Consider the following 13725-nt stretch of genomic DNA (forward strand, 5'->3'; position numbering starts at 1 on the left):
CCTTGTGCGTTCTTCTCACGAAGATTCTCCCCCGTTGAACAGAATTACGCTATTGGAGAACAGGAATTACTGGCAATTAAGTTGGCCTTTGAGGAGTGGAGGTATTTGTTGGAGGGAGCTCAGCATCCAATTTCGGTGACCACGGATCACAAGAACCTCCTGTATCTACAGTCAGCCCGATGTCTTAACCCACACCAAGCAAGATGGGCACTCTTTTTTTACCCGTTTTAATTTTAAACTCAGTTACCGACCAGGTTCCCTCAACAAAAAGGCAGATGCATTATCTCGCTCCCTAAGTTCAGAAGAACCCTCTGACCGTTCAAAAGAGCATTTTATCCTGGAATCCACCTCTTTTTCTGCAACTAATACCTCTCCACTTCCTCCTCCAGGGAAGATCTTCGTTGCACCAAATCTTTGCAAAAAACTTCTTACATGGGCTCACTCCTCCTCCTTCATGGGCCATGCGGGCGGTCATAAGACACTTAAATTCATTCAGCGCTCCTACTGGTGGCCTCATCTCAGGACTGATGTTCAGGAATTCGTAGCTGCCTGTCCAAAATGTGCCCAGCATAAAAGTCCCAAAGGTCCACCAGCTGGGTTACTCCATCCTTTGCTGGTACCACTAAGACCATGGACGCATATTTCTATGGACTTTATTACAGATTTACCTACGTTTGGTGGGCAGAACACCGTGTGGGTCATAGTTGACCGATTCTCTAAAATGGCACACTTTGTTCCTCTGGCTAATCTTCCATCTGTATCCCAGTTGGCAAAATTGTTTATAGCAGAGATCTTTCGACTCCATGGTCTACCACAGGAAATTGTGTCTGATAGAGGTCCTTAATTTATGGCCAAGTTTTGGAGATCTCTATGTTCTGCTCTTGGCGTGAAATTAAACTTCTCAGGATAACATCCCCAAACGGATGGTCAAACAGAGAGAGTGAACCAGGATCTGGAGACTTTTCTGCGTTTATTCATGTCCTCCTCACAGGACGACTGGCTGGACTTCCTCCCGTTCGCAGAATTTGCCCATAACAATCTTTATCACTCTGCCACAAAATCTTCTCCATTCTTCATTAATTATGGTTACCATCCAAGAGTTCCTGACTTCCAACTTCTGCCTACACTCGAGGTTCCTGCCGCAGAGTCAACACTTCGACAATTTACTGAAGCCTGGAAACAAGTTCACAATACTTTGCTCAAAACATCCAAGAGATATAAGACCTATGCAGAACTGAAACGAAAAGCTGTACCAAGCCTTAAGGTAGGAGATCGGGTTTGCGTTTCCACACGTAACCTAAGATTAAAGGTTCCTACAAAAAAGTTTGCTCCCAGATTTATTGGGCCTTACCCAATCGAAAAAGTGTTGAATCCTGTGGCTTACAAAGTGAAATTACCTCTGCAGTTAAGAATTCCTAATGTAACATAGTAACATAGTATCTAAGGTTGAAAAAAGACAATTGTCCATCGGGTTCAACCTATTTGTGGTCTCCTATGCACGATTATTTTGTCTAAAATTTTTACTGAAGTTGCTGACTGCCGTTCCGATTAACCCCTCTTTTGTTATAATAACCATAGTGCGTGACTATGCCCCGTAACCCTGGATATCCTTATCCATTAGGAATTGATCTAACCCATTCTTAAAGGTGTTGACTGAGTTGGCCATTACAACTCCCTCAGGCAGGGAATTCCAAACATGTATCGTCCTTACCGTAAAAAAGCCTTTACGCCGTATTGTGTGGAATCTCCTCTCCTCTAACCTGAGCGAGTGTCCACGAGTTCTCTGTGTTGATCTAACCAAAAACAGGTCCTGCGCAAGATCTGTATATTGTCCCCTTATATATTTGTAAATGTTGATCATGTCCCCTCTTAATCTCCTCTTTTCCAGTGTAAACATGCCTAGTCTTGCAAGCCTTTCCTCGTATTCCAGCGTCTCCATACCCTTAATTAGTTTGGTCGCCCGCCTTTGAACCTTTTCTAGCCCCAGGATATCCTTTTTGTAGTATGGTGCCCAGAATTGTACACAGTATTCATATTTCATATTTCTCTCTTAAAACCATTGGTACTTAATCGGTTCAGAGCCGCTCTGCCTAAATCACCCAAGATCCAATCAGCACATGGAGACGAATTTGAGATTCACAAGATCCTCGATCCTCGCAGACGTTATGGGCGCATCCAGAACCTTGTTGATTGGAAGGGGTATGGGCCAGATTAGAGATCTTGGGTAGATGCAGAGGATGTCCATGCTCCAAGTCTTATTCGGACATTTCATGCCAAGTTTCCAACTAAACCACATAGGTGTCCAGAGTCCACCCGCAAAGGGAGGGCTACTGTCAGCGTCCGGACTCTTACCGGTACACTGGGGCCGCGGGGCTGGCTTCCTTGGCGATGTGCGGGCAGCGGCGGAGGTGGGCTGCTGCGCCGGATCCGTGGGCAGCAGTAGCGGCAGTGAGGGGGTCCGCTCATGGCGGCAGGACGCTGCTACAGCGGGTCGCTCTTGCTGAGCCGTTGCTTGGAGACCAGGGGCAGTGAGCAATGTGGCTTTGCAAAAAGGTCTGCATTACTGGGCGCCGCCATGTTGGAGACCAAGTTTTAAGCATAGTTCCTGTTTCTTCCAGCCAATCCAGGGGAAGCTCTCCCTATAAAAGGGGGCTGGTTTAGGACAGGGACGCCAGTGCTTCAAGTTACAACCCTGTTGTAGGTGCTTTAACCTGTGCTCCCAGGATTCCTGCTGTATTCTGGTTCCTCCTGATCCTGCTTGGTCGGTTCTCTGTTGCTGCTGCAGCCCTCCGTTTCTAGCCTGCTACTGCCTGTGGAAGCGCTCCTGGAAAACCCGGTCCAGTAAGACTCTTAGGGCACAGTCGGCCCCGGGTCTTCTGCCTCGTCTTTCAAGCCACACTCCACAGATCTCCTTCACCAGCCACGCCTTTGTACCACTGACCACAGCCTGCAGATTATTATCTTCAGCCTCGTTTTCCAAACCACAGTCCTTGTCTCCAACCACCATCCACAGTTCCACAGTTCATCATCTACAGTCTCGTCTTTCAAATCACAGTCCACAGTTCTTCGCCTCCAGCCACATCTTTAACCATCGTGCTCCAGCCTCGGTTCTCTACCTCAGCCCTGTACTTAATAAATACTTTCCATTGACTCTCAAACCCCGCCTACGTTCTTCATTGCTCCGTGTCCCATGCGAAGGAACTATATCCAGACCCCTCAACTGGTTCATTCACAGCCTGCTACCTCCTCGGGCAAATCTCAGCTGCCGGATCCTCAAACTCTGCTACACGGGACAACACACAGACATTAGAAAACAATGGCCTAAACGTGAATCTCTTATTACTGGGCAGAAAAATGTGTTAAATACCCGTTTAGTGGATTCTGAAAAAGTCTATTTACCTCCACTGCATATTAAACTAGGACTGATGAAACAATTTGTAAAAGCAATTGATTAAAAACTCTGCTGCATTTATGCTTTTAAAATCGATTTCCAAAAGTAAGTGATGTAAAACTGAAAGAAGGAATTTTTGTAGGGCACAAATAAGATCAGTAATTGATGAAACTTTTCAGGACCTCTTAAATCCACTGGAAATAGCAGTCTGGTTGTCATTCACAAATATCTGTTCTTGTTTTCTTGGAAATCATAAAGCAGAAAACTATTGTGATATAGGGTCTATTTACTAAGCCTTGGATGGAGATAAACTGGACCGAGATAAAGTACCATCCAATCAGCTCCTAACTGCCGTGTTACAGGCTGTGTTTGAAAAATGACAGTTAGGAGCTGGTTGGCTGGTACTTTATCTCCGTCCACTTTATCTCCATACAGGGCTTAGTAAATAGACACCTTAGTGAGTGATCTAGTGACTTTGTGCAAAGTAGAGATGAGCGGGTTCGGATTTACTCGGTTGTTTACGCCAGCATTATCGCCATTTCTTATTTTCTGGATTTTTCTTATTGGCTAACCAAAACACATGATGTCCGATAGCCAATAAGGAGATTCGGGTAAATCTGAGTAAATGCGAATAAAATCGAACCCGCTCATCTCTAATGCAAAGCCTCACTCAGTGGCAAACGCAGGATTTGCATGGGGGGGGTTTCCAGAACTGGGCGGAGCCAATCACGGGGGTGGGGACTGAGGTGACCCAGTATATGCTGGGTCCGTAAAACTAGTGTGTCTGTGTGTGTGTATATATATATATATACATATATATATATATATATATATACATACATATATCTACACACATATATATATATATATACATACACACATACATATACACATATACATAGCATATTAAACATATATACATACATACATACACATACATATATATGTACACACACATACAGTACACATATATATACACATGTATATATATATATATATATATATATATATCAATATCATGTGTGTGTGTGTGTGTGTGTGTGTGTGTGTGTGTGTGTGTGTGTGTTTATATGTATGTATGTATGTACATGTGTATATATGTATGCACATGGATATATATGTACTATAATTAAAATAAAGTAAACTTTTATTGCACTTACAAGTGCCACCAGGAAGACAGTAGGCTGCAGAGGACGCTAGACAGCCATTAATAATACTCATGCAGCTGGGGGAAAAAAAAAAAAAAATTTTTTTAGTGGAGGGGGGTTTCTGGGTGCTCGGAACCCCCCCCCCCCCCCCTGGGTGCGCCACTGCACCTAGAAGACTTCTTCCCAGACAATCGGTATCCAGATGCTAGGTTGACAGTCAATGAGTCGACATGAAATGGTCAGCATGCATATGGTCGCATTGGTCATAAGGTTGACCGGGTTAAATTGTTGACACGACATATGGTTGACATGAGTTGTTTTAGAATTAAAAAAATGTCATACTTTACCATCCACGGGGAATTCAATTGGGAATGGTAATTGGTGCGAGCGCAGCGAGGCACCTTGCCCAAAGCATAGCGAGGGAAGTGGTACACTAATTGTGGTTCCATATTCTGGAAGCTAAAATTTGACACCAAAAAACCCATGTCGACCTTTTTCATGTATCGACCATTTCTGCATCAACCTTTACACTTGTCGACTTTTCTCACATTTTGACCTTGTGCACATCGACCATTTGATGTCAGCCTAGACACTGATGACCTTTAGACTGTTGACCTATCATATCATAACCCAGAAAATCCCAAAGGCAAAATATGCCCAAAAATGATCATCTACAGCTTTTTAGGTCAGCCATCATGAGGTGTATATTTATCATTTAGACTTACGTAAGTACTAATGTAATAAAACTTTAACAAAAAAAAAAAAACTGCCTGATGGAAAAAATCGGAATGCATATATGAATCAGCAGGAAAAATACATTAGGTTCAGTTTATTTAGCTCTTGTGAAATTTTTTAATTTTTTTTTTTTGTAGACCGATGTTATCAGAGGATCTGTGACCACTGCTGCGCATTTGTACGCAGATGCTGATATTGATAGTGGGTGTACGCCAGGCATGTCCAAACTGCGGCCCTCCAGCTGTTGTGAAACTACATATCCCATCATGCCCTGACACAATTTTGCTGTCAGAGAATGCTAAAGCTGTGTCAGGGCATGCTGGGATGTGTCGTTGGAGGGCCGCAGTTTGGACATGCCTGGTGTACAGCATCTGCATATTTTTGCATATTTTCGTACAGAATCACAGCTGCTGTGCGTCGGTGTGCTTCAGCCCAGATTCCTTAGTTTCATATAGTATGGGTCAAAGCTGTGAAGCAAAATGTTATTCAGTTATCTAGAGTTGTGTACATCATATGTCACTCAATACTGTTGAAATCTGCATCTCTAGAAAGCTTGTCTTGAGTAATAAAGAGATACACTCCTATTAGTGCAGTATTGAACTTTTGAACATATGTGATTACAGGGTAATGTGGCTGTGTCTTTATGCTGTGTAGGGTCTAAGAGAGGGATTCCCAACCTCAGTCCTCAAGGCACACTAACAGTCCAGGTTTTTGTGATATCCATGCTTGAGCACAGGTGACTTAATTAGTACCTCAGTTATTTTGATGTAACCATCGTTGCTGAAACATGGATATCACTAAAACCTGTACTGTCAGTGTGCCTTGAGGATCGGAGTTGGGAATGCCTGATCTAAGAGACATATGCTGAAACCTCTGAAGACTTTGTATAATTTGTGATATGAACAATGTTACAATAAGCATACTGGCATTACATTCCTATGCACCTGTCTCCATACATATTTGTATTTGATTCCGTTACCTATGGAGTGTGGTTTGTAAAAGCATTGCACTTATGTAAGGTTTATTTAGTTTACTGTAGTGATCAAATTTTATAATAAAGTTTATCCTATTACTCCATACAATTTCTATCTAAAACATTATCTTTATATAATCTTTATATAGCTCCCGTTGTAACTCCTCGTCATACTCCATATAACCCTCTCATATAACTTCTCCTTTGTACCCAGCCTATTATTCCTTATATCCTCTTCCTAATTCCTTTCCTGTTACACCATATACACCAGTGGTTCCCAAATTGGATGCTGTGACACACTGGGCTACCACGGCTTGGAACACTGTAGGATTGACACGGCTTGGTGGTCCAGCACCATATAAAATTAATAATGGTCAATGAGGTAGGCCAAACCAGAGCTGATGGCTGCCCATCATACAATATGTGGACAAACATGAGCATAGCCACCACATAACTGAACTTAAGGACGACAGAAAAGCAACATTTCTTTAATTTCATATTTGGAATTAATTTCCCAATAAGAAACTTCTGGTCTAGGGGTGCCATGAACAAAGTCCTGACACTCTAGGGCGCTGTGATACAAGAAAGTGTGGGAAGCACTGATATACCCCATATATCCCTCTCACAGCTGTGTATCACAGACCGTGGGCTTTACATGCAACAGTAGGTCATTGCTTGCCTTCTCTTGCATCCGTTTATAATGCAGAAGCCAGAGAGGGTGCTAAGTACAGTGAAGAGAAACTTTCCACGCTACTTCTACCTCTACTCTCACTCGTACAACCATCATACAATGAGGGGACCCGGACAGAAAATGTGATTCATCCTATATTCTAGTCATAGTGCCTCATATTACTCCATATGACCCTTCCTTTAGTTTTGTACCTGTCTGTTTCTCAGGTAGCATTGAGTACAGCTGTCCTGTGGTGAATGACTGTGAAATCACTAAAAGGCGGAGGAAGTCTTGCCAAGCCTGTCGCTTCCACAAGTGCCTGAAAGTTGGGATGATGAAGGAAGGTAAGTGCCTAGAGAGCTGCAGACATGTCTATCACTGCGGAGTGGTGAACGGGGATAGGTTCTAGTGCTGACAATTCCCCTGATTCTTCACCCTGGTTAAACACTTTACAGCTGTATTGACCTCATTGATTGCTATTACAATGAGTGCACTGGATTGTAAAAGGCATCTGACTTCTGAAAGTCTGTTACAGGATAAGTGACAGGATATCTGACTAGGGATTGGCTTTTCATGTGCCTGGAATTGATGTAGATGCTGATATCATGTAAGGTTTCAGCAAATGGGTCGTTTATGTTTTGGGAGTGAACAGTATCTGACAGCCTGTCTTACAGGAAGGGGCGTAGTTAGTACTTTGTGGGTCCCATAGAATCATGTTGAAGTGGTCCTAATGTTCATATAGAGACACCTCTCTCCACAGCAGTTGTTCTTGTTTTTTATGTTTATTATTAATGGCTAATTCAGTTTATACCCCATATAAGTGCCCTAATTCATTGTATGCCCCATAGTAGTGCCCTAATTTATTTTATGCCCCATAGTAGTGCCCTAATTAATTGTGTGCTCCATAGTGGTGCCCTAATTCATTTTATGCCCCATAGTAGTGCCCTAATTCATTGTATGCCCCATAGTAGTGCCTAATTTATATTATCCCCCATAGTAGTGCCCTAATTAATTTTATGCCCCATAGTAGTGCCCTCATTCATTTTATGCCCCATAGTAGTGCCTAATTTATATTATGCCCCATAGTAGTGCCCTAATTAATTTTATGCCCCATAGTGGTGCCCTAATTAATTTTATGCCCCATAGTAGTGCCTAATTTATATTATGCCCCATAGTAGTGCCCTAATTAATTTTATGCCCCATAGTGGTGCCCTAATTAATTTTATGCCCCATAGTAGTGCCCTCATTCATTTTATGCCCCATAGTAGTGCCTAATTTATATTATGCCCCATAGTAGTGCCCTAATTAATTTTATGCCCCATAGTGGTGCCCTAATTAATTTTATGCCACATAGTAGTGCCCTCATTCATTTTATGCCCCATAGTAGTGCACTGGTTTACATTATGCTATGCAGTACACCCAGTTAATATTATGCCACACTGAAATGCTCCCAGTTCATATTACGCCAAATTGTAGTGCTCCAAGTTCCATTATGCCGTTATACCTAAAAGCATTAAACATAGGCCTAATTCAGACCTGATCGCAGCAGCAAAATTGTTCTTTAATAGGCAAAACCATGTGCAGTGCAGGTGGGCAGATATAACATGTGCAGAAAGAGAGATAGATTTGGGTGGGGTGTGTTCACACTGAAATCTGAATTGCAGTGTAAAAATAAAGCAGCCAGTATTTACCCTGCACAGAAACAAAATAACCCACCCAAATCTAACTCTCTCTGCACATGTTATATCTGCCCCACCTGCAGTGCACATGGTTTTGCCCATTAGAGAACAATTTTGCTGCTGCGATCGGGTCTGATTTAGGCTCTTGAAGCGTGGCCACTTTAGATGGTTTATGTTAACGTGCATGAAACTCATGTTCCTAGGCGTGAGGCTGGATCGGGTGCGAGGCGGAAGACAGAAGTATAGACGTCCAGTGGAGGTCGAGACTCCGGATCCCTGCTCTTATCTCACTCTCCATCATACATTTCCCGGAAAGAAGACAAGTAGGTTTTCGGGGGACATAAGAGATATTAGGTTGTTGACAATAGTAGAACAATGTGACGCACACATGTCAGGATATGCTCACTGTTACCCCTTATTGGTTTTGATCTCTTACAGCAAACAAAGTGGTGTCGCATCTGATTTTGGTTGAGCCCGGAGAGGTATTTGCAAGCCCTGAACTTGATCTTCCAGAGAGCAGCCTACACACACTGACCACTCTCTGTGAGCTCATGAACCGCGAGCTGCTCGTCACCATTGGCTGGGCCAAGCACGTCCCAGGTACAGCCCTCCTACTCCCTATAAATGTCATAGATTAGTCATCTGATCAAACCTGTATGAAACAAAATACTAAATATCTTCAAACTAATTTTTTTTTTTTTTTGCAAAAAACTGACATCTTTTGATGGCTGGATCGTGTGGGCCCTACACACTGGCGGTTTTGCTGTTAAGGTGCCCAATGGGCGATACAGCCGACCCGGCGGGGCCGCGCATCGTTCATCGTTTGTGCAGACACACTGAAAGATATGAACGATAACGAGATCGTTCATATCTTTCAGTGTAATCGCTAAGTGTGTAGGGCCCAAAAGCTTCTTATTGCTGAATGGAAGGTGGGGGAGTCACAGACCTTATTTGTCAGTAACATTGAAAATTAGATTTCAGGGGTAATCAGAGTATGTGATCTTCTGATTTAGAGAAACAAAAAAAAGGTAAATGTAATAATTTTGAGACATGGATGTGCCAGGAATCGGGAGTCTGCCTATACCTCCATGATGGGACAAAGTAACCAAATGCTCTTTATACAGGAAAGTGCAGTTATAATAAGAGATGAATTCAACCATCAATGGGGGTAATTCTGAGTTGATCGCAGCAGCAAATTTGTTAGTAGTTGGGCAAACCATGGCCCTCATTCCGAGTTGTTCACTCGTAAGATTTTTTCGCAACGGAGCGATTAGTCGCAAACTGCGCATGCGCAACGTTTGCAGTGCGTCTGCGCCAAGTACATTTGCAAAAGAGTTTGGTATTTTGCTCACGGCCTAATGAAGAAATTTCATCGTTGAAGTGATCGGAGTGTGATTGACAGGAAGTGGGTGTTTCTGGGCGGAAACTGGACGTTTTATGGGTGTGTGTGAAAAAACGCTTGCGTTTCTGGGAAAAACGCGGGAGTGTCTGAAGAAACGGGGGAGTGTCTGGGTAAACGCTGGGTGTGTTTGTGACGTCAAACCAGGAACGAAACTGACTGAACTGATCGCAGTTGCAGAGTAAGTCCCGAGCTACTCAGAAACTGCTAAGAAGTGTCTATTCGCAATTCTGCTAATCTTGCGTTCGCAATTCTGCTATGCTAAGATTCACTCCCAGTAGGCGGCAGCTTAGCGTGTGCAATGCTGCTAAAAGCAGCTAACGAGCGAACAACTCGGAATGAGGGCCCATGTGCACTGCCTGTCGGGGGGCAGATATAACATGTGCAGAGTTAGATTTGGGTGGGTTATTTTGTTTCTGTGCAGGGTAAATACTGGCTGCTTTATTTTTACACTACAATTCAGATTTCAGTTTGAACACACCCCAGCCAAATCTACTCTCTCTGCACATGTTATATCTGCCCCCCCCCCCCCCCCCCCCTGCACTGCACGTGTTTTTGCCCATTAGCTAACAAATTTGCTGCTGCGATCAACTCTGAATTAGGCCCAATGTTACTACTCAATGGATATAGGGCCTAATTCAGACATGATCGCAGCAGCAAAATCTTTCTCTAATGGGCAAAACCATGTGCACTGCAGGTGGGGCAGATATGACATGTGCAGAGAGAGTTATATTTGGGTGGGTTATATTGTTTCTGTGCAGGGTAAATACTGGCTGCTTTATTTTTACACTGCAATTTAGATTTCAGTTTGAACACACCCCACCCAAATCTAACTCTCTCTGCACATGTTATATCTGCCCCACCTGCACTGCACATGGTTTTACCCATTAGTGAAAAAGTTTTCTGCTGCGATCAGGTCTGAATTAGGCCCATATAGTTTGTCCATTTGATGCCAGGATTGCGATGGTTGCCAATAGGGTGGCCAATCCAGTGGCGTAACTACTGCCCCCGCAGTCCTCGCGGTGGCTTGGGGGCGAGGGGCTGCGGGGGCGCCACTGATTTACAGCAGACTGACATGCGGACGAGGGTCCGCATGTCAGTCTGCTTTCTCCCTCCCTCCGCCGGTTGTTGCAGGGACACGGAGGGCACAGCCGCGCCTCCCTGTGTCCCTCCTGCTGCATCATCTCCGGCGGCCGCGGGTCTGATAGGGAGAAGTGCCGTCCGTGAGCTCTAATTGGCTCACGGACGGCACTTCCCCCTATTAGACCCGCGGCCGCCGGAGATGATGCAGCAGGAGGGACACAGGAGAGGCTGTACCCTCCGTGTCCCTCCAAAAAGCGGCGGCGGGGGGGGGGATGATATCTGGCACTGGGGGGAATAACTGGCAGGGGAGGGATATCTGGCACTGTGGCATTGTCTGGCACTGGGGGCATATATGGCACTGGGGGGGGGATATCTGGCACTGGGGCATTATCTGGCACTGGGGGGGAATATCTGGCGGGGGTGGGGGGGGTGGATGTCTGGCACTGGGGGGAATAACTGGCAGGGGGGGGATATCTGGCACTGGGGCATTATCTGGCACTGGGGGGGAATAACTGGCAGGGGGGGATATCTGGAACTGGGGCATTATCTGGCACTGGGGGCATATATGGCACTGAGGGGGAATATCTGGCAGGGGGGGGATATCTGGCACTGGGGGCATATATGACACTGGGGGGGAATAACTGGCAGGGGGGGATACCTGGCACTGGGGCATTATCTGGCACTGGGGGCATATATGACACTGGGGGGGAATATCTGTCAGGGGGGGGGATATCTGGCACTGGGGCATTATATTGGCACTGGGGGCATATATGACACTGGGGGGGAATAACTGGCAGGGGGGGGGGATACCTGGCACTGGGGCATTATCTGGCACTGGGGGCATATATGACACTGGGGGGGAATAACTGGCAGGGGGGGATATCTGGCACTGGGGCATTATCTGGCACTGGGGGCATATATGGCACTGGGGGGGAATATCTGGCAGGGGGGGATATCTGGCACTGGGGCATTATCTGGCACTGGGGGCATATATGGCACTGGGGGGGAATATCTGGCACTAGGGGCATATATGGCACTGGAGGGGGGGGAATATCTGGCACCGGGGGCATATATGGCACTGGGGGGGGGGATATCTGGCACTGGGGGCATATATGGCACTAAGGGGGGGGGGGTGGCATATCTGGCACTGGGGGCATATTTGGCACTGGGGGGAATATATGGCACTGGGGGCATAGCTGGCACTGGGGGCATATGTGGCACTGGGGGGGGAATATCTGGCACTGGGGGCATATGTGGCACTGGGGGGGTATATGTGTACCTGGCACATGGGGGGGGGGCTATATTTGGCACTGGGGCATGTGAGTACCTGGCACCGTGGGGGAATATCTGGCACTGGGGACATATGTGGCACTGGGAGCACAGCCCTAGCAACGAGCATGACACACAGTGCATGAAACACCTGGCAACGAGCATGACACACAGTGCATGAAACACCTGGCAACGAGCATGACACCCAGTGCATGAAACACCTGGCAACGAGCATGACACCCAGTGCATGAAAACCCCTGGCACCGTGCATGGAACCAAGAGCACGAAACCCCTGGCAATGAGCATGACACCCAGTGCATGAAACCCCTGACAACGAGCAGGTAATTGAAAAGTAATTAGAAGCCTTACTGTAGGACTTAATGTGTAATGGGCATTACGGTGTGTGGCATAATGTATCACGGACATTGCGGTGTGTGTCATAATGTGTCACAGGCATTACGGTGTATGGTATACTATATCGCGGGCATTGTGATATGTGGTATAATGTCTCAGGGTCATTGCAGTGTGTGGCATAATGTATCACGGACATTGCGGTGTGTGTCATAATGTGTCAGGCATTACGGTGTGTGGTATACTATATCACGGGCATTGTGGTATGTGGTATAATGTCTCAGGGTCATTGCAGTGTGGCATAATACATAACGGGCATTGCGGTGTGTGGCATAGGGTGTAACGGGCAGGGCATTGCGGTATGTGTCACAGGCATTACGGTGTATGGTATACTATATCACGGGCATTGTGGTATAATGTATCACGGACATTGCGGTGTGTGTCATAATGTGTCACAGACATTGTATGTGCTATAATGTATCAGGGGCATTGCAGTGTGTAGCATAATGTATAACGGGCATTGCGATTCCTGTCATAATGTGTCACAGGCATTACGGTGTGTGGCATAATGTGTCACGGGCATTACGGTGTGTGGCATAATGTGTCGGGGGCATTACAGTGTGTGCATATTGTGTCGTGCATTATTGTGTGTGGAATAATGTCTAAGGGCCATTGCAGTATGTGGAATAATGTATACTGGGCATTACTATAAGGAGGAAAAATGACAAATAATGTAAGGGGCATGAATCAGGATTATTTTTCTTTCCTGTGGTGGCCAACGTATGAGCGTGCAGGTTGCAGAACTGGGGTATAAGGTAGTCTTTTCCTGCAATGCCACGCCCCTTTATGCGAAACCACGCCCATTCCAATGAAACCACACCCCTTATTTTGCCGCGCGCGCCTTAGGCGCGCGCATATTTATTCCTTTCTTGCTCCCAATTATGTAGCATGAAGGATGGGGGGGGGGGCGCCGAAGAATTTTTTGGCTTGGGGGAGAAAAATTTCTAGTTACGCCACTGGGCCAATC

General features: G+C 45.5%; 1 protein-coding gene across 1 annotated transcript in view; it reads left to right on the forward strand.

The window, feature by feature from the left end:
* Positions 1–13725, forward strand: part of LOC134949874 (estrogen-related receptor gamma-like) — a 103444-nt gene that overhangs the window by 50960 nt on the left and 38759 nt on the right. Inside the window, exons 4-6 of the mRNA XM_063938575.1 lie at positions 7145–7261; positions 8800–8919; positions 9035–9196. Of these exons, the coding sequence (XP_063794645.1) occupies positions 7145–7261; positions 8800–8919; positions 9035–9196 (399 nt within the window). The remainder of the gene's footprint in view (positions 1–7144; positions 7262–8799; positions 8920–9034; positions 9197–13725) is intronic.

Source organism: Pseudophryne corroboree, chromosome 8 (genome assembly GCF_028390025.1).
Source record: "Pseudophryne corroboree isolate aPseCor3 chromosome 8, aPseCor3.hap2, whole genome shotgun sequence".
Taxonomy (NCBI): domain Eukaryota; kingdom Metazoa; phylum Chordata; class Amphibia; order Anura; family Myobatrachidae; genus Pseudophryne; species Pseudophryne corroboree.